Below are 27,256 nucleotides of genomic sequence, written 5' to 3'. Positions count from 1 at the left end.
ATTTATTGAAACACTCCTTGATGCTACCTTTTATGATACAAACTGGTGGCCACTAAGTATTTGTTGAATTCATTGATTAGAAATGTAACAATCATTCCATTAACTCTAAAAATCCATTAGAAAAAAAAAAAACATTTAATTGAGTGCCATCACCAAGATTGTGGCATAGATCATTTCCTTCTCTACTCTCCTTCACAAGAGGAACAGCTAATATCTATTCAAGAATAAGACACCATTGAAAGAATCATACAACACAGGGATGAGGCTGAAGCACCCCCTTGCATGTCAAAGACCAAGAAGACAGACTGAATGAGAAGATTAGAAGGAGCTACATATTGGCTGCATTGCCCCTTCCCCGGTATAGCACAGCACCATACAGAGAGGTCTCGCCTGAGACACCAGTTCCTCCAGTGGGAAAAGAAAACCTGGGAAGACAACAACTCTCCCCCAGCGTTGTAGGTCACTTTGTAGGAGCCCCTCCTCTGATCTTACACCACAGAGATTATCTGGGAGACAGCCACTGGGAATCTGACAGAAACGGGAGGATGGGTTTGTAACAGCCAGCTGACAGATGTTGGCAGACTGAGTTTCTGTCCACAGTGCCCAAATAGTAATCCCAGCCAGTGCCTTGGCTCATCTACAGAACCAAGCCAGGGGCGCATTGTGACCAGAGAACTCAGTGAGGTACAGATCTGCCTGTTTCATATCCTCTAATGAGGAACTATACCAACCCTAGAGTCAGGAGCAAAAAGAAAAAAAAAATGAAAAGAGTAAAGAAAGCTTATGGGAATCATGGGACACAATGAAAAGAAAAAATATTCACATTATGGGAAATTCAGAAGAAAAAGAGATAGAAATTATTTTTAAATAATAAAAACTATATTATATATATTATATATAACATATAAATAATAAAACTTCCTGACCCTGGGGAAGTAAATGGACATCCAGATCCATGAGGCCCAAATGATCCCAACTAGGTTGAACCCAAAGTGGGCTACACGGAGACACATAACTAAACTGTCAAAAGTCAAAGACAAAGAATTTTAAGAACAGCAAGAGAAAAGAGAGAAGTTATATACAAAAGAATTCCAATAAAACTATGGATGGATTTCTCAACAGAAATTTCTCTGGCCAGGAGAGAATGAGATGACATATTCAAAATATTACAAGAAAATAAATGTCAACCAAGAATTCTATAACTTGAATTGAAAAGAATTCTATATGCTCGCCTTCAGAAATTAAGGAAGAATAAAGATTTTCCCAAGAAAAAGACAACAGAGTTCATTACCAGGTTAATTACTTACCTTACAAGAAATGCAAAATGGAATTCTTTGAGTGGAAATAAAAGAATGTAATTAAAATGATAAAAACACAAAAAGGGGGGGGTGCCTGGGTGGTTGACATGGTTAAGGGTCTGTCTTCAGCTCAGGTCATGATCTCCAGGTCTTGGGATTGAGTACAGCATTAGGCTCCCTGCTTACTGGGAAGCCTGATTTTCTCTCCCTCTGCCTCTCCCCCTTCTTGTGCTTTCTCTGTCTCCTTGTCTCTCAAATGAATAAATAAAGTCTTTAAAAACACACACACAAACAAAAGGTAGCATAAATCTCCCTGATAATGGTAAGGATAATGATAATGGTAATGATAATGGTAAACATAGTTAGATTCTGCAATATGGTAAGGGTGGTGCATAACTCAAAAAATTCTGGTTTAAAAGTTTTTAAAAAGTCCAAACAATCATAAATATGAGATTCTGTTAGTTACACAGTATTTAAAAAGTGTAAATTATAACAGCAATAACCTAAAATGTAAGGGTGAGAAGAAGTAAAGTGTGAAGTATACAAATCATACAGGATTAATTATGAGTTTAAAAGAGGATATTACAAGTTTAAGCCTCATGATAACCACAAGGGAAAATCTTAAAACATTTATAAAAATCTAAAACATTAATAGAAAAGCATAGAATAGGGGCGCCTGGGTGGCTCAGTGGGTTAAAGCCTCTGCTTTCAGCTCGGGTCATGATCCTAGGGTCCTGGGATGGGGCCCCACATCGGGCTCTCTGCTCAGCAGGGAGCCTGCTTCCTCCTCTCTCTGCCTGCCTCTCTGCCTACTTGTGATCTCTCTCTCTGTCAAATGAATAAATAAAATCTTAAAAAAAAAAAAAAAAGCATAGAATAGAATAGAATAGAATGAAAGAAAAGAATCATATGAACATAACAAAGAAATCAAACATACTAGTACCAAAAGATATCAAAACAGAAATAAAATATAACAGGATAAGAAACAAGGAGCAATGGATCTACAAAGCAACCAGGCAACAATGAACAAAATAGCAGTTGTAAGTTTTTACCTATCAAAATTACTTGCGTATAAACAGACTAAATTCTCCAATCAAAAGACAGAGATTCCAATTAGTTAATATACAGTGTAATGTTAGTTTCAGATATACAGTATAGTGACTCAGCACTTCTATACGATACCCAGTGCTCTTCACAAGAAGTGCACTTCCTTAATCCCCATAACTTATTGAATCCATTCCCCCACCCACCTCCACCCTGGTAACCATCAGTTTGTTCTCTCTGGTTAAGAGTTTGTTTCTTGGTGTGTCTGTTTCTCTTTTTCCCTTTGCACATTTGTTTTATTTCTTAAAATCCACTTACGAGTGAAATCATATCGTATTTGTCTTTCTCTCACTGACTTATCTTACTTCACATAATACTCTAGCTCTATCCATGTCATTACAAAAAAATAAAATTTTTTAAAAATAGGGAAAAGCTAATTTGTAAATAATGAGTTAGTGTATATTAAAAACAAAGAGGTGAAATTAGTTTTTCTGAAAGGTGGCTAAAAAAAAAAAAGACAGAATGGCTGAATGGATTAAAAACAACAACAACAATATGCTGCCTTTAAGGGACTCATGTTAGCCTCAAAGACACACAGAATGAGAGTGAAGAGACATAAAAAGACATTTCAAGCAAATGGTAACTAAAAAGGAAGAGAAGGGTTAGCTATACTGACATCAGACAAAATATACTTTAAACTAAAAATTATAAAAAGAGACAAAGAAGGTTATGATATAATGATAAAGGGGTCACTATATCAAGACGTTACAACAATTGTAAATATTTTTGCACCCAACATTAGAGTACCTAAATATATAAAGCAAAAATTAACAGAACTAAAAGGGGAAATAAACAGTAACACAATAAATAATAGTTGGAGACTGTAATACCCTACTCAGAACAATGGTTGGATCATTCAGACAGAGAATCAATAATGAAACAGCAGGTTTATTCAACACTATACACCAAATAGCAAATAGATATATATAGAACATTCTATCCAGCAACAACAAAATACACATTCTTCTTAGGCACACAGGGAGCATTTTTAAAAACAGACCATATTTTAGGCAACAAAACAAATCTTAGCAAATTCAAATTCAAGAAGTTTGAAATCATACCAAACGTCTTCTCTGATCACAATGGCATAAAATTAGAAATCAAAAACAGAAGCAAAACTGGAAAATTCACCAACACTTGGAAATTAAACAACAATCTCCTGAACAACCCATGGGGGAAAAAAAGAAGCAATTAGGAAAAGATAAAAGAGTTTCTTGAGAGAAAGAGAAATGGAAACAAAACATACCAGAACTTATGGGATGCAGCAATAGCAGTTCTTAGAGGGAATTTCACAACAATAGACACCTACATTAAGAAACAAAGAATCCAAAATAGCAACCTATCCCTAGGTCTTGAGGAACTAGAAGAAAAAAACCCAAAGTTAGCAGGAGAAAGGAAATAATAAAGATTATAGCAGAAGTAAATGAAACCGAGAATAGAAAACCACTAGAAAATACTAGCCAGAATGGGAGTTGGTACTTTGAAAAGATAAAATTGACAAAACCTTAATTGGACTAACCAAGGAAAACAGAGAAAGGACCCAAATAAACAAAATTATAATTGAAAAAGGAGACATCACAAATGATATCACAGAAATTCAAGAGATCAGAAGAGGCAACTGTGAACTACACACCAATAACTTCACAACCTAGTGAAAATGGAAGAATACTTAGAAATATACAAGTTACCAGGATTGAATCAGGAAGAAATGGAAAATCTGAATAGATCAATTACTAGCAATGAGTTTGAATCAGTGAATAAAAGTCTCCCGAAAAGAAAACCTCAAGACCAGGTAGCTTCACTGATCAATTTTACCAAATATTTAAAGAATTTACATCAGTCCTTCTTAAGTTCTTCCAAAAACTCCCAAAAATCACTTTATGTAGCCAACATTATCTTGATACCAGAATCAGAAAAAGACACTACTTAGAAAAATGCAGACTAATATCCCTAATGAATAAAGATGCAAAAATTCTCAATAAAATATTCACAAACCAAACTTAATAGTACATTAAAAGGATCATTTACCATGATCAAGTAGGATTTATCCTTGGGATGCACAGATGGTTCAACATGCACAAATCAATCACTGTGATGCATCACATTAATAGAATGAAAGGAAAGAATCATATGATCATCTCTGACACAGAAAAAGCATTGGACAAAATTCAACATCCATTCATAGTAAGAACTTATAACAAATTAGGCATAGAAGAAAAATATGTGAATGTAGTAAAGGTCATATATGACAAACCAGCAGCTAATATCACACTCAGTGGTGAAAGGATGAAAACTTTTCCTCTAAAATCAAGAATAAGACAAGGTGTCCACTCTCACCACCTCTGTTCAACATGGTATGAAAGTCCTAGTTGGAATAATCAGGCAAGAAAAAGAAATTTAAAATATCAGAATTGGAAAGGAAGAAGTGTAGTTATTTCTATGTGCAGATGACATGATTTTATATTAAAAAAATCCTGAAGTCTCAACCAAAAACTTTTAGATCTAATCAATGAATTCTATAAAGTTGCAGGATACAAAATAACATTTTAAAAAATCAGTAACATTTCTATACAACAGCTACAAAAATTTCTTTTTTTAAAAGATTTTTTTTATTTTTTTATTTATTCATTTGACAGACAAAGATCACAAGTAGGCTGAGAGAGAGGAGGAAGCAGGCTCCCTGCTGAGCAGAGAGCCCGATGTGGGGCTCAATCCCAGGACCCTAGGATCATGACCTGAGCTGAAGGCAGAGACTTTAACCCACTGAGCCACCCAGGTGCCCCCAACAGCTACAAAAATTTCTGAAAAAAAAAAATTAAAAACCAGTTCCATTCAAAGCCAAAGACTCCAATGAAAAGAAGAATTACAGACCAGTATCCCTAATGAACATGGATAGAAAAATTCTCAACAAGATACTGGCTAATTGGATCCAACAGTGCATTAAAAGAATTAGTTACCAAAACAGAGTGGGATTTATTCCTGGGCTGCAGTGATGCTTCAACATCCACAAATCAATCCACTGATACACTGTATTAATAAAAGAAAGGAGATCCTCTCAGTAGATGCACAAAAAGCATTTGACAAAATACAGCATCCTTTCTTGATAAAAACCCTCAACAACGTGCTCGCTTCGGCAGCACATATACTAAAAACCCTCAACAAAGTAGCAATAGATGGAACATACCTCAACGTCATAAAACCATATACAAAAGACCCGTAGCTAACATCATCCTCAATGGGGAAAAACTGAGAGTTTTTACCTCTAGGTGAGGAACATGATAGGGATGTCCACTCTCACCACTGTTGTTCAACTTAGTACTAGAAGTCCTACCCTCAGCAGTCAGATGCTTTTAATTGATTAGTGTATATGGAACTACAGAAAACTCTGAACAGCCAAAGACATCCAAGAAGAACAAAATAGAAAGTATCACACCTCTGATTTCAAGCTATCCTGTAAAGCTGTAGTCATCAAAACAGTATGGTACTGGCATAAAAACAGACAAATAGACCAATTAAACAGAATCAAGAGCCAAAAAATAATCCTGAGAATACAGTCAACTAATACTTGACAATACTTAATGGAGAAATGACAGTCTCTTGAATGAATGTTGCTGCAGTAATTGGGTATTCACATGTATAAGAATGAAATTGGACCCTGTCTTACACCACTCTCAAAAATTAACTTGAAATGGATTAAAGACCTAAATGTAAGACTTGAAACCATGAAATTTCCAAAAGAAAACAGGAACAAAGCTCCTTGATGTAGGCCTTGGTAATGATTTTTTTGGTATGACATCTAAGACACAGGCAACAAAATTTAAAAAAAAAAAAAGGTAGACTTTTGCACAGCAAACAAAACAGTCAAAAAGTGAAAAGACAACCTGTAGAATGAGGAAGATATTTGTAGCCATCTATCAGATAAGGGGTTAATATCCAAAATATATAAAATATATAAAGAGCTCATACAACCTGATAGCAAAAAAAAAAAACAAAAAAAAAACAATCCAATTAAAAAATGGGCAGAGATCTGAAAAGACATTTCTCCAAAGAAGATAGATGAAAGGCCAACAGGTACATTAAAGGTGCTCAGCATCACTAGTCATTAGGGAAATGCAAATTAAAACCACAGTGAGATACCACCTCAGGCCTGTTAGAATGGGCATCATCAAAAAGACAAGAGATAACAGCTGCTAGCGTTCCTTTGGAGAAAAGAACACTTGTGCACCTTTGGTGGGATTATAAATTAGTATAAGCACTATGGAAAACAGTATGGAGTTTCCTCAAAAAATAAAAAAACTAACATATGATCTAGCAATTCCACTTCTGGAAATATATCCCAAGGAAATGAAGATATGAACTTGAAAAGACACATGCATCCCTGTGTTTATAGCAGCATTATTTTTAAGCCAAGACATGGAAACACTTAAGTATCCACTGAGATCAATAGATAAATAAGTCATGTTGTGTATGTATGTATTTACATACACACACACACACACACACACACACAATGGAATATTATTAAGCAATTTAAAAAAATCTTACCGTGTGTGACAGCTTGGTTAAAACTTAAAGACATTACGCTAAGTGAAATAAGTCAGACAGGGAAAAACAAAAACTGTATGATCGGTTAAGTGTAAACTCTTTTTTAAAAAGTGCATAGAAAAGAAGATCAGATTTTTGGTTACCAGCAGAGGATAAGGGAAGGGGAATTGAAGGAAGATGGCTAAAATGGCTCAAATTTTCATTGAAAAGTACTAGGGATGTAATGTAGGTAGGATTTACAGGAAGGTTATAAAAAGAGTACATCCTAAGAGTTCTCATCACAACGAGAAATTTTTGTCTTTTATTCTTTTCTTCTTTCTTGTCTTCTTATTGTATCCATATGAGAAAATGGATGTTAGTTGAACCTATTGTGCTAATCAATTCACAATATATATAAATCAACCCATCATGCTGTTTACCTTAAATTCATACAGTAATGTATTTCAGTTATTTCTCAATAAAACTTGAAAATTTGTTTAAAATGTTTAATTACTGACTATCTCACAGCCCTTGAAATTGATGTAGTAGGATCAGTTCCTGATTATCCAAGAGTAGATTATATTTTTCATGAATTTGGTGACCTGAGAAACAAAATAGTAGGTAACTTTGCTCACAAAACCATTCGTATTTATCTACCCCTTACAGAATATAGGCAACAAAACACATCTTAAACCTTATCATATGACATACAAATATGTTCTTATGAGCATCATAAGCACCATAAAGCTATGGAAAGTAGCCATGATTAGAAGTGAAATGAATAAGTATTCCTTCATACTTGATAAAAAGGAGAATTCTGGTTCTGAGAAGGTGGAAAAATAGAAAATGTAATGAAGGAACAAATGGAAATTTTATTTGTTTCTTTTTCAAACAAAAACTTTAAAACTGAGAAAGACAATTGAAATGTACAACCCAGGGGATGGGCTCAAGAGCAGGATTAAGAGCAGAAAAAAAGCAGTGACTGGAAGATAGAACAATAAAAATGACTCAGTCTGAAGAACAGAGACAAAGATTGAAAAAAAAAAAAAATCAGAGCCTCAGGGACCTACAAACTATAATAAAAGACCAAACATTTGTGTCATTGGAGTCTTCCATGGAAGGAGAAAAGAAAGAGGATGGAGCTGCAAACTTATGCAAGGAAATAATGACTGAAAATTGTCCAAATGTGGCAAGAGACATAAGCCTACAAGAAGCTGAGAGAACTTTAAACAGGGAAACCCAAATAAATATACTCCATGACACACCATAATTAAACTTCTGAAAACTAAAGAGAAAGAATCTTGAAAGTAGCTGGAGAGGAACACCTTGACTATAGGGGAAAAACCATTCACATTAACAGGCATCAGTCAAAAGCTATACAGGACAGAAAAAAGTGGCACAATATTTTTCAAGGGCTTTAAGAAAAGTACTGTCAAGACCAAATTCTAGATCCAGGGAAATCTACTTCAAAAAATAAAGGCAGAGGGCACCTGGGTGTCTCATTCTGTTGAGTAACAGACTCTTAGAATTGGCTCAGGTCATGATCTCATGGGTCATGGGTTGAGCCCCATGTGGGTCTCCACACTCATTGGGGAGTCTGCTTGATGAGTCTCTCTTAAATAAATAAATAAATAAATAAAGCTTAAAAAAAAAAAAGAAGAAGAAAGGGAGAAATCAGGGCACCTGGGTGACTCAGTCCATTAAGTATCAGACTCTAGATCTCGGCTTCGTTTTTGATCTCCGGGTCATGAGTTCTAGCACCACATTGAGCTCTACACTGGTCGTGGAGCCTACTTTAAGAAAAAAAAAAGGCAGAAATCAAGATATTCTCAGATGAAGGAAAAATAGGAGACTTTGTCAAGAAATATACCCTATAACTATGCTAATGGAGGTTATTTAAAAAGAAAGATAAAAGAAAAAACCTGGAAGGAAAGAAGAACACTAAGCAAACTGAAGATACATAATAGGCCCTTTGAGTTTTCAAATTATGTTTGATGATTGAAGGAAAAATATAGCCCTCTCTGATTTGGTTCTAAATGTATGTAGAGGATATATTTAAAATAATTATAAATATTAGGATTGTTCCAGCTCTTTGAAAAATGCCAGTGGACTTTTGATTGGGTTAGCTTTGAAAGTATAGATGGCTCTAGGTAGAACAGACATTTTAACAATGTTTATTTTTTCCGATCCATGAACATGGAATTCTCTTCCATCTTTTTGTGTCTTCTTCAATTTCTTTCATGTGTGTACTATAGTTCTACAAGTACAGATCTTTTACCTCTTTGGTTAGGTTTATTCCCAGGTATCTTATGGTTCTTGGTGCTATAGTAAATGGAATCGATTCTCTAATTTCCCTTTCTATCTTTTCATTGTTAGTGTATAAGAAAGTAACTGATTTCTGTACATTGATTTTGTATCCTGCCACATTACTGAATTGCTGTATGAGTTCTAGTAGTTTGGGGGTGGAGTCTTTTGGGTTTTCCATAGAAAGTATCATGTCATCTGCAAAGAGAGAGAGTTTGACTACTTCTTTGCAGATTTGAATACCTTTTATTTCTTTTTGTTGTCTGATTGCTGTTGTTGGACTTCTAGTACTATGTTAAATAGCAGTGGCGAGAGTGGACATCCTTGTTGTGTCCCTGATCTCAAAGGGAAGGCTGTCAGCTTTTCCCCATTGAGGATGATATTTGCTGTGGGTTTTTCATAGATAGATTTGTATGGAACCAGAAGAGACCCCAAATTGCTAAGGAAATATTGAAAAAGAAAAAACTACAGGCATCACATTTCTGTTTTTAAGCTTTACTACAAAGCCATGATCACTAAGACAATATGGTACTAGCACAAAACCAGACACATAGACCAATGGAACAGAGTAGAGAGCCCAGATATGGACCCTCAACTCTATGGTCAAATAATCTTCAACAAAGCAGGAAAAAAAATATACAATGGAAAAAAGACAGTCTCTTCAATAAATGGTGCTGGGAAAATTGGACAGCTATGTGTAGAAGAATGAAACTCAACCATCTCTTACACCATACATAAACTCGAAATGGTTAAAAGACCTCAGTGTGAGTCAGGAATCTATCAAAATCCTAGAGAACATAGGCAGTAACCTCTCCAACATTGGACACAACAACTTCTTTCAGGATATGTCTCCAAAGGCAAAGGAAACAAAAGCAAAAACGAACTTTTAGGACTTCATCAAGATCAAAAGCTTCTGCACAACAAAGGAAACAGTCAACAAAACAAAGGGGCAACCTGAGGAATGGGAGAAGATATTCGCAAATCACACTACAGACAAAGGGCTGATATCCAAGATCTATAAAAAACTCCTCAAACTCAACACACAAAAAAACAGATAATCACATCAAAAAATGGGCAGAAGACATGAACAGACACTTCTCCAAAAAAGACATACAAAAGACACGTGAAAAAATGTTCATCATCATTAGCCATCAGGGAGATTCAAATCAAAACCACATTGAGATACCACCTTACACCGGCTAGAATGGCCAAAATCAACAAGACAGTAAACAATAAGTGTTGGAGAGGATGTGGAAAAAGGGGACCCCTCTTACACTGTTGGCAGGAATGCACGTTGGTGCAGCCACTTTGGAAAACAGTGTGGGGATTCCTTAAATTAAAAATAGAGCTACCCTATGACCCTGCAATTGCACTACTGGGTATTTACCCCAAAGGTACAGATGTAGTGAAAAGAAGGGCCACCTGTACCCCCAATGTTTGTAGCAGCAATGGCACAGTCGCCAAACTGTGGAAAGAACCAAGATGCCCTTCAATGGACGAATGGATAAAGAAGATATGGTCCACATATACAGTGGAGGATTATGCCTCCATCAGAAAGGATGAATCCCCAACTTTTGTATCAACGTGGACAGGACTGGAAGAGATTATGCTGAGTGAAATAAACCAAGCAGAGAGAGTCAATTATCATATGGTTTCACTTACTTGGGGAGCATAAGGAATAACACTGAAGACATTGGGAGACGGAGAAGAGAAGTGAGTTGGGGGAAATGGGAGGGGGAGAAAAACCATGAGAGACTGTGGACTCTGAGAAACAAACTGAGGGTTTGGGGGGTTGGGGGGGTGAGCCTGATGGTGGGTATTATGGAGGGCACATATTACATAGAGCACTGGGTGTGATGCATAAACAATGAATTTTAGAACACTGATAAAAAATAAAATTTTAAAAATATTATGAATAAGGGAGGACAAAGAAATGTTAACAGCAGTAAAGTATCTATATTCCACTGGAGCTGGTAAAATGACATCAATAGACTATAATAATTTATGTATGTAGAATGATATACCTAGAGATACACTTTAAAAGACATTGTAGTTCTATAAAAATGAAATTTCAAAATGTGTTCAAGTAACCTACAGGGAAGCAGGGGAAAGAATACAGAAAAAAAAAAAAAAAAAAGAACAGCAATAAAACTAGGAACAACAAACAGTGAAATGGTAGGCTTAAGCCCAAACTTGAATGTTAATGGTCCAAATATAACAACAGACAGAGATGGACAGATTGGATTAAGAATTATGGCCTGTGGGGCACCTGGATGGCTCACTTATTTAAGCATCCAACTCTTGGTTTCAGCTCATGATCTCAAGATTATGAGATTGAGCCCCACATTGGGCTCTACGCTGGGCATGGAGCCTGCTTAAGATTCTGTCTCTCTCTCCCTCTGCCTTTTCATCTCCCTCTCTCCCTTACCTTCTCTAATAAATAAATAAATAAAATAATAATTAAAAATAAAAATTATGGCCCAACTGTATGCTGGCTATAAGAAACTCACAGCAAATAAAATCATTAAATAAGAGAACAGAAGATAAACCATAAAAACACAATTAAAAGGCAAGCAAGAATGGCTATACTGGTATTTTATAAGTAGACTTTAAAACAAAAACTTATCAGGAAGGGGCATTGAATTATAAAAAGAGCCCACCAAAAATACATAACAATCTTAAATATGTTTATACCAAACAAGAGAACTGAAAATATGTGAAGCAAAAACTGATGGAACTGAAAAGAAATTGACAAACCCACAACTACAGTTTGAAGGTGTTGACACCTTCCTCTCACTAGACAGAAAAAAAAAAAAAAATCCAGGGATACAGAAGAACTCAACACGACCATCAACTACTAGGATCTAATCAACAGTTTTAGACATTCTGCACAAGAGCAGGATATCTGTGCCCTCCCTAATACCCACCACCTGGTTCCCCCAACCTCCCACCCTCCACCCCTTCAAACCCCTCAGATTGTTTTTCAGAGTCCATGGTCTCTCATCAGCCCTTTGTCTGTAGTGTGGCCATTGCTGCTATAAACATTGGGGTACAGGTGGCCCTTCTTTTCACTACATCTGTACCTTTGGGGTAAATACCCAGGAGTGCAATTGCAGGGTCATAGGGAAGCTCTTCAAGGGAAATTTTTTAAAATACATAGAAGTCAGTAAAAATAAAAATACAGCAAACCAAAATATGTGGGACACAGCTAAAGCAGTGCAGAGACAAAATTAAATTAGTGCTGAGAATACTAAATCCATTAAGGAAAATTGGAAATATATAAAATCAATAATCTAAGCCCCTACATCAAGAATCTAGAAAGAGAACAGGAAAAATAAATGCAAAATAAGCAGGAGGAAGAAATAATAAAGATAACAGAAAGAAGCATATAAGAGCAGAAAAAAGACACCTCACCAATATCAGGAATGAAACAGAGGATAGCACTATAGAATTTACAGATATAAAAATAAGGATTACTGTCAACAACTCTACACACATAAAAATGGCACAACTTTAAAGTAATGGACCATTTCCTCAAAAAAAGTGCACAAATTTTTGATACATGCAACAAAAAATTTTTGATACATGAATCCTCAGAAAATTATGCTGAATAAAAAAAGACAGTCCCAAAAGCAACCTTTCCATTTATAAAACATTCTTGAAACAACATTATAGAAATGGGAAACAGATTAGAGGTTAGCGTTTCCGAAGGGGAAGGAGTGGTGGGGAAATATGAGGGATCCTTGTGGTGATGTAACTGTTTTTTGTCTCTACTGTATCAATGTCACTATCTTGGTGGTGCTTTTATACCATAATTTTATAAACTATTACCATTGTGGGAAAGTAGGTAAAGGACAACAGGGATTTTTCTGTGGTATTTCTTGCCAACTGCATGTGAATCTACAATGATCTCAAAACAAAGAGTTTATTTTTAAAATATCCCCAAAAAAGTAATGGAATGAAGCGTGAGTAAAGGTAAATTATGGAACATATGGAGATGTACCTTAAGATACAGAGAAAAGGAAAGGAAAGAAAATTGATGCGATCCTTTTACAATACTCAAGGCCACTTGTTCAAATAGAGAATTTAAGCAACAACATACAAATAACTTTTTGTATGCCTCCTGTAGAGAAGCCCCTGAGTTAGGCCCTAGAAGGAAACAAAGAAGAATAAAACATTATTCCCTCTTTCAATAGTATTAGAACCTAGTAGGAAAGAAGACAAGTATATAATAACTACAGAGGATAGTAGAAAGTGATGAATATAAATAATATAAGGAATATAGAAAGGGTATGGGAGCTCAGAGGAAGAAGTGTCCCCTTGGGCAGGAGGGTATGGGGGGTAACTTCGTGACAGCTGTTGCAGTCTAGATCTTGAAGGGTGATGATGCGGGGGGGAGGAAAAGTGAAGGCAACAGCATGAGCAATAATGTAAAGGGGAAAGTGCGACGGCATTTTCAAAGAACAATTTATATTTCCATTTGGCGAGAATAAAAATTTTGATAGAGTATGTAGGATGAAATCTGAAAAGTAGAATGGAATTTTGGACTACCTTGAATGTCAGACTAAAACCTGGGACATCAACCTAGAATTCTGTATCCCAGAAAATTACCCTTCAAAAGTAAAAGAAAATAAAGACTTTCTCAGATAAACAAAAATCGAGGGAATTTGTCGCCAGTGCACCTGTTTGCAGAAAATGCTAAAAGAAGTTCTTCAGAGAGAAGGCAAATCACAGGTCAGAAATTCAGATCAAACTAACTGATGCAGTAAACCAGGAAGTAAATACAGACACTATCGTCTCAGAAAATGTACACTTAGGATAGGGTAGCACATACTTCTGCCTTTCATACTTGCTTTGTCTTTATTTATTTTAATTTGTTAAAACAAGCCAAACCTGCCTCTTTTTTTGTTTTTCAGAATGATTTAAGGATGTTATCAGTAAGTGATAAAGGTTAAGAAAACTAGTTATTTCTCCCAATTCATGAAAAACCTGTAGAAACAGGAAGTTGTTTTTCATCAAACTATTTGCAAAATGTCTGAGTATTTTATAAGATATCATTCAAAATTAGAGATAAATTATTTCTTTTAAGAATTACTCAAGGTAGGGGCGCCTGGGTGGCTCTGTGGGTTGGGCCTCTGCCTTCGGCTCAGGTCCTGATCCTGGGTTCTAGCCCCACATCTGGCTCTCTGCTCAGCAGGAAGCCTGCTTCCCTGTCTCTCTCTGCCTGCCTCTCTGCCTACTTGTGATCCCTCTCTCTCTCTCTCTGTCAATTAAATAAATAAAATCTTAAAAAAAAAAAAAAAAAGAATTACACAAGGTAAGTGCCCGTTCTTTACCAGGTGTTGTGCTAGGTATTTTCACATAGCTAGATCATGTCATTTTGTTCTCATGTGAACTCCATGAAATTTTTCTCATTGTTCTTGAGTTGATGAAATTAATACTCAGAAAGGTAAAGTATCTTCCTAAGGTCATACAGAGTGAATGACAGGACTGAAATTTGAATCTGCTTCTTCAAAGTCCAAAGCCAAAATCTTTGCATGTACTCCAGGTTTGGCATTTTTGACACATTAGACTGTCTCCTGCAATGGAAGATGCATAGCATCATCTCTGGCCTCTACCCACTAAATGCTAGTAGTACTCCCCTCCTCAAGTTATGACAACTAGAAATGTCTTCAGATGTTGCAAACGGCCCCTGAGGGACAAGATTACCCCTAGGTAATAACTGTTGGTTTATACTGTGGTACCTCACCTCTAAATTTTTAATTTGAACGTATTTATCCAATTAAAGCAACATATATAAAACACTTGATTGATTGAGCAATTACTGTAAATAAAAGAAGAATGAACAGAAGATGAGTGCATATTGTAGGATGCTGAGTAAAGTGGCTCATGAAGGATTTAAGTTAATACCTGATCGCGGAGACAAAAGAGGAAGCCAGGAAACGTAGCATTAACACTTGGTATAAATGGAAAAGTACCAGTTGCAAGAATAAGCTGAATCCACGTGTGACATTACAATTGAGAGAAAGCAAGTTCTGCAAGCAGGAAAGCAGATAAGCTCAGGAGAACATAACTATCTGCAAGCAAAACGTAAAAGTGGGTCATAAGCTTGATAATTCCAAGGTAGTTTAAGCTGAGGCAGTTCAGAGGGTCAGGGACTAAGAAAAGTCACGACCACGGACTTGAGGGAATTAAAACTAAGACAGAAACCACTCCAGAAGGGGTGGGAGGCTTTGGAGGACCTGGTGGTGGGTATTAAGGAGGGCACGTATTGCATGGAGCACTGGGTGTGGTGCATAAACAATGAATCTTGAACACTGAAAAAATAAAATTAAAAAAAAAAAAAAAAAGAAAAGAAAAAGAAACCACCCCAGAAAGGAAATCCGTTACATGCTGCTTACTAGTACAGTGCCCCATCCAAGGGTATTTTCAACCCTGGCCTGCTGTCGGACTCCATGTGGTGAGCAGCGTAAGAGGCAATGTACGGTCTCATTTGCTTTGGATTAGAATTATAATATGAAAAATTACCAAGTAAAAATATCTTCAAAGTCTCACTTTCTATAATAACAAAAATTTAGATAATAATTACATCACTTGAAAACTGTAAGAGTAAGTGGAAACCTTGCAGATATTACCTCATTAGTTTCATGATAAATGTAAATAATTGCCATTCTCTGTGAATACTGGATGAGCCACAGGCTTTGGAACTTCTGAGACTGATTTAATGGCTCTTTTCTGCTGTTGTTTTATCATTTATTCTTACTAAAATTCAAGTATTTTCCAAAACAATGTCATTTAAGACCAATAAATTGTAATTCTGCTGCCATTGCTAGAAATGCATCTGAAAATCAATAACTTTGAAAAGAGGTTAAATGTGATTTGACTCTATGAAGGAAGCTAAACAAGGTGGCCCTAGGGAAGAACACTGAGGGAAAAATAAAACAGTATTAAAACAAAAATACACTCTAAATGGTAGAGATTTATATATGCTAGGAATCTAGCCCCTCTGCTTCATCTTTATTCTGATAAGAAAGTGTCCTTAGAAATATCCACATTTTGATTTATTGAAGTTACTAAGGAATGTGTCCCCATTTTTTAAAATTGCCCTTTGCAAATAGAGTGTAGAATTGGGAAGTAGATCACAAGATGAAACTGAAAAAAACTACAAATTATTGTAAGTTCTAAGAAGAAAAAGACTAGGGTCATTGAGACAGAATAACAAAGAAGGAACACCAGAATTTAGGTTGAAACGTCATAAAAGCGTTGTCTGAGAAAGCAGTATTCATGCTGAGACCAAATGAATGAGAAGTTTGTCAGGGAGAGGAGAGAGACATTACAAACAAATGCTTCAAGCAGGAAAAGCTTGATGTACTTGAGAAACTGAATGTCTGGCTAGATGATGAGGAGGAAGAGAGAACAAATGATACAGGGCTCCGTGGTTCATGGCCAGCTGGGAGAGTGTTTCACCTTTCAGCCCAGGAGAAAGACTGTGGGTTGAGATTCTGGTTCTGTTAGCTGTGTGAGATTAACTAAAATACTGCCCTATGTTTGCTTCAATTTCCTCATCTATTAAAAAAATATTGATAGGACTTCTCTCATAAGTTGTTGTGAGGTTTAGTGAGTTAAAATAGACAATTTGTTGTTATTTGTAGAGATTTATTCTGAGTGCAGTGAGATGGCCCTGCAGGATTTTAAGTGGCATTATCTGTTTTATTGTTTTAAAACATCATTCCAGCTACTGCTTCTGTTTGAGAAAGTCTTGATGGGTATTTAAAGGTTTCCAAGGCATTTTGAATGATGAGTAGAGTTTTGAGCTTGAGAGTTAGGGATCCCAGTCACAGGTCCAACTCAGAGAAAAATGAGATATAAATTTGAAAAAAAATTAAAGTGTGGACAACCAGAAAGTGATGAATGATTAGGGAATTAAAATTGGGATGGATGCCATGGTTTTAATAAAGGTGAGATTTTAAAAACCGAGTCATTGATTCTTAATATTTAATTGGCAAGAGTATACTGAATAGTGTTATGGACATGGTAGACAAATGGAGAATTCCCAAACGAAGCTGTCCCCTGTGAACTTTAAACAAGACCATGTGCATAAGGGTAAAACATAAAGGAAGAGTTAAGCCAAGATTTTTTTAAATAGGTTATAAAAAGCACTGCCATTAAAGAAACAATGATTTATTGGACTTCATTCACATTAAGAACTTAATATTCATCAAAAGGCAATATTAAGAGAGTGAAATTGCACTGCACCCCTGTAAGAATGACTATAGTTTACCAGTAGGGAGAATACTCGAAGGGAGAATGTAGAGTAATTGTGACTCCCTTATACTGCTGGTGAGAGTGTAAATCGGTAGGACCACTTTGGGAAGTTCTGCGCAGCATCTGCTTGATCTGAACATACATACACCCTATAGAGCAGCCCTTACTTCAGAAAGGAGTACTTATGTCCATTATATTTCAGAGAAGTGGGGGGGGGTGCGATGAGTACTTAGGTCCATCCAAAGATAACATACAACAATATTAATAGCAATAGTGGAATGATTAAATGAATTGCGGTATATTTATATAACAGAATACTTCATAGCAATAAAAGCAGTGAACTACATGCAACAGTAGGATGAATCTCATAAGCCTTATTAAATAAAATGAGCCAGACCAAAAGTTCAAAAACAGACAATACTAATCTGAATAGAGGTTGAATAAGTGATTGCTTTGGGAAAGGGGAATTAACTCGAAGGGAACAGAGGGGAATCTTCTGGGTTTATTACATATTTTGTTCTTTACATTTTGTCAAGCTGAATACTTTGGATTTGTGTACTCTGTGTAATTTAAAATATAATTAACAATTAAAATGTAAGTAATAATCTTTTAAGTGTAAAGAACATAAAGAGACTTTTTTTTTTCAAGCTTTTTTGTTTTGTTTGTTTTTTGTTTCTTTCTTTCTTGGATCTTTCAAGTAGCCAAAGAGGTGGCTTGATGGAAACGAACGTGGAATAAGAGGAATCAGAAAGTGTGAAAGAACATAGAAAGCATCGGAAAAGGGGCAAGAGATGGGAACCTTTGGACATATGGATTGGTCGAAAGAACTTAGAAAAAATGAAATAAGGGTTAGATAACAATGTGAAAACTATAAAGAAAGATACTTCTTTGCACTCTACAAATACAGCACTAAACACCTTTCTTACTTTTACGTAGTAATCAACTGGCCACAGTTTAGTAGCGGTCTTTTTTTCTAAGAACTAATTTGGATCTTGAAATGATGTCTTTTGGGATGCTGACTGTCCCTGTTCCATGTCCTTCTTATTTCTGTGTGACACCTTCTACAAAGTGAGCACACTAGAGAGATCTATAGGTTACTTAAACAGAAAGAAGAAATATATAATTACTTTGGTTTGAACAGTTTTAAATAAAGTATCAGACTAGATATTCAGCCAGTGCTAAAGTTCCCTGACTCGCTTTTTGAAGCTTTCAGAATTATATTACTTTCTTTCACATCATCAATCTGTTTTATATTGTTAGGTTGTTTTACTTCAAGTCTCCAATCGACATTTCTTTTGTATGCATATACTGAAATGATTTTATTTAATAAAAAAAGAACATCTCCTGTGTGGATTTTAAATTTCCCTTATTAAATATTTATATTTTCAAAATGTCTTTATTTAATTGAGTGAGGTGTGTGGTGCCATTTCAAAATAACCTCAGGCGGTAGGTGTAATGACATATCAAAGATTTGACCTTTAGCATTTTAGGGTTCTATTTGTCTGCATTTTCTTCTGCATTCATTTAGTCTTAATTTATATGCTATTTCTCTGTATGACTTAATGAGTGGATATATTTGGCATGAGATTCATTAACAAAAAGAAAAGGTACCTGAATATGTATTGTTTCTGTGCAGTCAGACTAGTGATTTTAACTTCATTTATATCTGTGTATGGGCTGACCGGTGCTCGTACAGCCCACATTCATTTCATTAAGTACTCAGCTGAAGAAAGCCTGGATCTGCTAAACCAATGCCCATTCTCTTACTTCTCGCTTCTTCGCAGTCAGCTTGTCGTATTCTTGTATTTACCTAGAGAGGCTTTCTTTTCCAATTCTCTGCTATTCCTTTTAAAGAAAACTGAATGTAATATTTACACTGATATCATTAATTTAACATCTTGCAGCATCTTCATGCCTGCTTGGGTAACATCAATGATCACTTGGGTAGCTTTCAGCCTAGAAGCAGAGAAATAGAATAATTATCAAGGATAATATTGTGATAGTGCTCGCTTCGGCAGCACATATACTAAAAAAAAAAGGATAATATTGTGATAATAAAAATTATTTTTATTTACCCATTTAAGTGGATAAATTCATTGATTTTTAGAAATGGGTGTTTCTTATGGAGATTTTTGTTAAATAGATTATTGGTCAGGAAGACTGCATATTTATGTTTCAATTATTTATTTTTATGTTCTTCTCAGTTTACACAAATCTTTATCCCAAGAAGAAAATCTGAAGGATCAGTTTAACCATACCCTTAGCACGTACGAAGAAGCTTTAAAAAGTAGAGAGAACATTGTGTCCATCACTCAACAAGAGAATGAGGAACTGGCTACCCAACTGCAGCAAGCTCTGACAGATCGAGCAAACATGGAATTAGAGCTTCAGCACGCCATGGAAGCCTCCCAAGCAGCCAATGACAAAGTGCAGAAGTAAGTAAAATGATCTCGCATGGTTTCAAAAGCATGAAACAAAACAAAACAAGAACATCTTTTTTGCAGCTAAATAATAGATTATTTATTATTCATGCTGTTAATGGCTTATGACAAAAGTAGATCGAGCCAAATGGAGTTTTTTATTTTTTAAATTGCCTATCATGCCCATAGTTGGGGGTCAAAAAAGTCATTCACTTGGGAATCGTGGTTACTGTTGAGGGAAAACCACTTTTATTTAATAACTGATCTTCATCAGTTCCTGGAGGCCATACCATTAAAATCCTTTCATAGGTAGTAGGTAAAGTTATAGGCAAGGGGAAGAGGCAGTCAAGTAACCAACTTTACTCACTTAGCTTTGTGATAATCCTGCTTGAGTTGAGATCATCTGTGATTTTGCAGTCTGAGACCTCTAGGCACATGGAATAGTTACAGTGGACTTAATTTGCATGTGTGGTTCTTCTGAAGTATTCAGGGCAGCTTTTCACAGTGCATAATTACATTAGTTTATTTTCTATGATCTTTGCATTTTTGTTAAAATTTAAATAAAGCTACAAAAACCAATCAGTCCTTAACGATAGCCAACAAAACGTTAACATAGGGCATATCATACAAAGAGATAATTTGTTAATTTAAGGGACTTGAACACTGTAGCAGAATTTCCTAAGGCAGCTTTAATGGAATGGAACTTGTCATTTTAAATAATCCCATCTTCATTTGTTGTTAACAGCATTTTGCCATTCATACACTTAATTACCTTCAGTTCCTAAGACATACTTTTTCCTTAAATTTTTTCAGTCTCACAATATGAAGTAGTGCTAACTTCAAAATTTCTTACTTCTTACCACTTTTTATTTGAAAATAAATCATCTCAACCATTTCCCCAGTGTCCCTAAAATTACCTTTTGAATGGTATCCCAAGGTCAGGTAAATCTGTCGTTAAGAGCCCTTTTAAAATAGATCAGGAATTATGCATATTAAAATCTTTATATAATCAGGGTACCTTGAAATTTATGATTTATAGTAAGTATTCTATTTTTTATAGGTTTAAAGATTAAGTTTATGTTCAGTCAGAAGCTATATCCAATTATTCACAGTGTACATTAACATTCTAAAAACACTAAGATACACAGGTAGGTCTCATTGCATTGTAAATTACAAATCAGTACCTTTTGACAGTCAGGGTCTGTTAGCTCTGTTTGCTTAAAGTCTACAAATAATTACAAATATCTAAATTTTCTTTACATGTAATTCTTGAAATTTATATACCTGACTAAAATTCCCTAAAACAGTACTTCCCAGAGACCAATTAAATTTCTGTAAAATCTTTGGAAATGTGAACCTTTTATTTTTTAGATCTCATCAACTATTATTATTGTTTTATAAAAAATAATTTTAAAAATACTTTGTATTCTTATAGAAGTATATCAGTATTGAAGTAGAAAGATCACCTCAGATAATGCTTTAAGTTGAATAAGTTTAACCTTTTGAGAAACTTACTATATTTTCCTAGTCTTCACATTTAACCATGGGCAGATCAAAAGGTTTTAATGGAATGACACCAATCAACGGACAGAGTTTAAGTGAAGCAATTATGTCATTTAAATGTTAAATTTCAATTTGAATGTTGAATCTTTTATTCTTACTTCCAGCAGTAAGACCTAGATGAAATACAATGAGGCTTTCCTATTTGTATTCAGTCCGCTATATTTTTAGTTGCCCTCAATGGGGCAGTGTACCTTCATTGCAGTTAATGTGGACATCAACCTACTTTATAGCATTTAAGAGGCTAACCTTCCAGGAAACCAACTTAAAAGTCTCTGTTAGATGGTATTAGTATTCTCTATATAATCTGAAATTACTCTTAGTAGCAATTATTTTTTTTTTGAAGGTCCTTTGTAATATGTCAGTATTCCAGGCAGTAACTACAGTGTGAACTATAAAGGTGCATATTTCTCCTTTCCTTTCACAACTAAATTTCTTGAATAACAGATCTATATTCAGCATCTAATTTTTCAATTCCATTTACTCCAGAGCTACTCAATACACTATGACTAGCTTTTGTACTGAAACAGTTCTTTTTAAGATTACCAGCAATTTCCTGTTAAATTCAGTGGCGCATTTCTAATTATATTTTTATTATAAATCTAACATATGATCATGGTAAACAATAGGTAAGGATGCTCCCATATCTTTGGTAACTCATAGTGGTTTAAAAGCTCAGAATCTGGATGCAAAATATATATGTACATGAACTTGTACACTTTATTTTAAAAACACTGTGCTGCTGCAGATAATAATACATGGTTAGTAATACTCCCACTCATAATGTTGTAAGAAGTAGATGAGATAAACATGTAATGCTTTTAGAACAATGCATCTTGCATCGTCCCTCCTTGTCTTGCCATTTCACTCCACACTGTAATATCCCATTCTTCAGAAGGGCTCTATCTTTTCCAGACCAAATACCTTTATATATGTGGGTTCCTCTGCTTAGAGCCTTTTACCCTTCCCCTCATGAAAACCTTACTCATCCTATGAGATTCAGTGCAGCAGAGAGGATAGAGGCAGGCTTTGTAGTCAAGTCAGACAGACCTGTATTTCAATCCCTGCTTTCCTACTTATTACCTGTGAGATTTGGGGCAAGTTACTTAACCCCTGGAAGCAAAAGTTCCTCAGTTGAAAAATTCAGACAGTATTAGTGCCTTCACAGGCAGGTTTGATATGAGTAATAGACTGGATACCATGTAAGGTACCTAATTCAGTGCCAATTACTTTATTTTCAGCATGTTATAAATTATTAGTATAATCATACTCATGCAACTGACAAGACTTGTTCAAGTATCTCTTCTCTGCAAAGGCTTCTTCAGCTTCCTAGAAAGTTAAATATCACTCTCTTCTCTGTGTTGTCATAATATGTTTGTTAAGGATTCCTCCCCTGAAAATAAAGTCCTCGCCGTGCTCCTGTATCTCCCGTCTCAGTAATGGTCTTCAGCAGCTTCAGCACCGTCTTTATTCCCTCACTCTTTCTGACTTTCCACGTTCACTTTGCCGTGAGTCTCTGGTTTTTCTGTGCTGCTGAAGAATCACCTGATTTCCTGTGTTCCATCCTCACTTGTTAATTGCATCATTTCAGGACCTCATCATCTTCCAACTAATCTGAAATAATCACAAGACTAGTTTACCTGCCTCTAGCTCTCGGGTATGTCTTACTCGCTGCCGCCAGAGGGAAGTTTTCTAAAATGAAATCAGGTTCTATTACTTCCCTATTTGAAATCTTTCAGGGCCCTTCATCCCTACACGCAAAAGCATAAACAACTGAGCAGGGTATATGAGGCCTATCACCTTTCTGGCCTTCTCCCATTCTCTGGTATCATTTCCTCCCACCACCCCAACCACAGTATCTCTACACAAGCTATTTCTTCTTCTTAAAGCACATTCCTCCCTTCCAGTACCAAATTTTTGTTACTCATTAAAGTCTAGTCTTAATGTCACTTCTGTGATGTTTCTTTATGTTTTTATTTTTTCATAGTACCTAATCCATATCTTTGTTAAAGGTCTTAATCATCTAGGTGTTACAATTGCTTTATCTGTTTTCCTGTCTACTTCCTGCAAAATTACCCATCACTGAGCATTCTCAAGACATAAACAGTGTTCCCTTCATCTTTGCATCCATATCACCTCCAAATATTCACCGAGATGCCTGCTATAAAGTAGGTACTGTGTAAATACTATGAACAAATAAACTAGAGCAATTTAAAAGGTTGATGGGATAACAGAATAAAGTAAAAGCTGGTCAGGTCAGGAATACACAGGAAAATTTCAAATCTGCTCTGATCTGCTATAGGCCCTAGGTAAAAAAAAATTTATCCCAACCCAGTATCCCATGCTAGTACAAGAATTTCATAGAAAAGGGGACGCCTGGGTGGCTCAGTTGGTTAAGCCGCTGCCCTCGGCTTGGGTCATGATCCCAGGGTCCTGGGATCGAGTCCCACATCAGGCTCCTTGTTCAGCAGGGAGCCTACTTCTCTCTCTGCCTCTGCCTGCCACTCTGCATGCTTGTGTGTGCGCTCTCTCTCTCTCTCTGACAAATAAATAAATAAAATCTTAAAAAAAAAAAAAAAAAAGAATTTCGTAGAAAAGTATGACTTTTGTGGCCAGTCCTGCCTGCCTCCCTCACTGGCACCACGACTCCTGTGGTGTCTGACTTTCTATTGGGCTTTTAGCCCTTTTTCTATGCACCAGTTTCCATCAAGTTTAATTACATTTAAAAGATCTGAAATCTTCAGTAATGGTGGAGAGACTATATGCTATTTCTAGTAATTATAGAATTTTAAATTTATATTTTTTTTTAGAGTCAAATGAATTTTTTTTGAAGATTTTATTTATTTATTTGACAGAGATCACAAGTAGGCAGAGAGGCAGGCAGAGAGAAAGGAAGGGAAGCAGGCTCCCTGCTGAGCAGAGAGCCTGACACGGGGCTCGATCCCAGGACTCTGGGATCATGACCTGAGCCAAAGGCAGAGGCTTTAACCCACTGAGCCACCCAGACGCCCCGAGTCAAATGCATTTCTTAGTTTTTTAGTCTGTGGGAGTATTCCTGAAAAAGAAAGTGGTGCAGAATTACCATCCATAAGCTAGCCAATATATATAGGTAGAAACACTGATAGGAGAAAGTGTGAAGAATGCCAGACCTCATTGTCTAGAAATTGCTTCTTAGTCCAGATGTCAAAAACCTAAAATTTCACCAGTGGAAATCCTTTCCCTTGGGTTAAGCAAGGTTAAAGGTACCTATGTTTCAAAAATGTGTATGTTTGTGGAAGAACACATTGTCCTTTAGGTTTTAGGTGGTCTTTGGCTGATCCTGGATGCGCTTAGTTTTAGTGAGCCATGTGGAAGTAGAGGGAACTAAAGAGCAGGTGAAGAGCATAGGAACTTTTAAGAGAAACTTCTCTTAATGATTCTGCTAAGGACCACCCATAATCCTTGTTTATTAAAGAGAAAACTGACACACAAATCCATTAAGGGATATTTTTATCATCACGAGAGATTTAAAACTCTGTTGTTCTTTATGATATATTTTATTTCCCATCTGTCTTTCTGTCTATAGATATGGTTCTTGTGGCTTAGAACACAAGGTTTCTGAAGAATTTTAAAAATATATTTGACTATACTTAATGTACCTAAGCTACACATAATTACTTAAAAGTATTTACAACTAGGCTTATAAGGTTAGAAGCTCTCAGAAGCTTCTAGATTTTACAGTAAAGTTAACTTTTGTCACATAACCATCTTTACTGTGGGCCAGATTTATACTGATATGATTCAAATCCCTCATAAACTGTAACTATATAATAAGTAGATCAGACAAAAAGACAAAGGACAAAAATTCTAAACTTTTAAACATATGTTCAAGAAAGAATATATCACTATCTAAAATTTTCTTTCTTAAGGTGCTTGTATGGCTAGTCGCTTAAGTGGCTGCTTTCAGTTCAGGTCATGATCCCAGGGTCCTGGGTTCAAGTACTGCATCGGGTGCCCTGCTCAGCAGGAAGCCTGTTTCTCCCTTTCCCACTCCCCCTGCTTGTGTTCCCTCTCTCACTGTGTCTCTCTCTGTCAAATAAATAAAATCTTTTAAAAAATAAAAATAAAAAAATAAAATTTTCTTTCTTTTCATACTTTAAAAAAATCAGTTACTTAAAATTTACTTGCGCTCTCCTTTCTAATTGCATTATTAAAATATCAAAGATCAGCATAAAGCATTTCCTTTTGAAATATAGGGTATCCCAAGCTTTTGAGCGGTATTAACAGGGGAAAAAAAGGACGAGGAGGAGCACATAAGCTAACAAGAAGGTCTTTCCTGCCTCTTGGCCAAATACTGATTTCTATGAAGAAGTTGAGGTCACAAAAAAATTGTGAATTCTCAGCCTGGTTTCCCTGCTGATGAGGACTGTCTGTAGCTCCCTTCGAGGTTTCAGGGGAGTCACCATAGTGTCACGCAAGGTTTCTTCGCGTAGAGCAAACATACTTTCCACAAACTCAGCTGCTTAATCTGTTTGCAGGTTGAATTATAAAACAGGGTAGATGACTGAGTGCTGGGAAGGGGAACAGAGCATTTCCACAGTTTCTTGGTTAAAAAAAACAAACTGCCTTCTTTTCATCAAAAGACATCACTAAACTTTATAGTTTTGTTGCTGGCTCTGGAATCTGATTTTAACCATAATGAAAACAAATTGTGGTAAATTATCCTTACATAGTCAAATACAAAAGGTATTAAAATTAGATTGCCTTTTCACTAAAATTACTCTGCTTCTTGCCAGTTTTACCTGTGATTTTTTTTTTTTAAATAAATTCTTGGTTGGACTTTAGCACGACAATAGTACAGATGTCTGAACACTTTATAAATGCTGATTAAATCAAAGAATAAGTTTCACAATTCTCAACTCAGCATAAGGTATAAATCACTAATATAAAGTTGAAAATTGATTTTATTAATATTAATAAACGGGAGGATTTAAAACTTCTGGGAATTGCTCTTCAAAATTTATTTTGTGTTCGAGATTTTAAAATTCTGTGAAATATCATATATACCTCAGCACATAATGAGTCAAGTAATTTATCTGGGATGATTTGTTTTTGTTTTTGTTTTTGTTTCTTTAAAGATTTTATTTATTTATTTGACAGAGACACAGAGAGAGAGGGAATTCAAGCCGAAGAACTAGGAGAGGGAAAGCAGGCTTCCCGCCGAATAGGGAGCCTGATGCGGGGCTCGATCCCAGGATTCTGGGATCATGACCTGAGCTAAAGGCAGATGCTTAATGACCGAGCCACCCAGGTACCCCTATTCAAGATAGTTTATGTACAAATCACTTCCCAATCAGCTCTAGAAGGCACCTTCCAAATCTAGATCCAGTTAGATATTGTCATTTGTATGTGGAAGATGGATTCAGATGACTCCTGAGCAGTCATTGTAAGATGTACAGCATCTAACATGCTTAGTTTTTATTCTTAAGCACATAATGTGCTTTTTAAGAATTTAATATTCTGGATTTGTAAATCATAACACATTTTTTAATTAAATGCATTTTTAACTTATGAAATACGCATAAGTCTTAATACGCATAGTGTGTAAGTCTTCTTACACACTATCAAATAAGTATGTATTTTATAAAAAATTTAATTCCATTATCTATTTGTATAGTGGATCACCTTTCTCATCCATTGAGTACATAAAGTAGATTTCTTTAGAGCTACTTTTATTATATATAGGGAGAGGGAGAGATACCTATCATATTTGATAGATAAGTATTATATCCATTTCTTTAT

General features: G+C 35.7%; 1 protein-coding gene across 4 annotated transcripts in view; it reads left to right on the top strand.

The window, feature by feature from the left end:
• MIPOL1 (mirror-image polydactyly 1) overlaps positions 1 to 27,256 on the top strand; it is a 314,898-nt gene that overhangs the window by 249,619 nt on the left and 38,023 nt on the right. For all 4 annotated transcript variants that reach the window (XM_044231953.1, XM_044231952.1, XM_044231951.1 and 1 more), the window contains one exon: positions 19,700 to 19,930. In XM_044231953.1, the coding sequence (XP_044087888.1) occupies positions 19,700 to 19,930 (231 nt within the window). The remainder of the gene's footprint in view (positions 1 to 19,699; positions 19,931 to 27,256) is intronic.

The sequence above is a fragment of the Neovison vison genome, chromosome 13 (genome assembly GCF_020171115.1).
Source record: "Neovison vison isolate M4711 chromosome 13, ASM_NN_V1, whole genome shotgun sequence".
Taxonomy (NCBI): domain Eukaryota; kingdom Metazoa; phylum Chordata; class Mammalia; order Carnivora; family Mustelidae; genus Neogale; species Neogale vison.
This window is presented reverse-complemented; position numbering and strand designations above follow the sequence as displayed.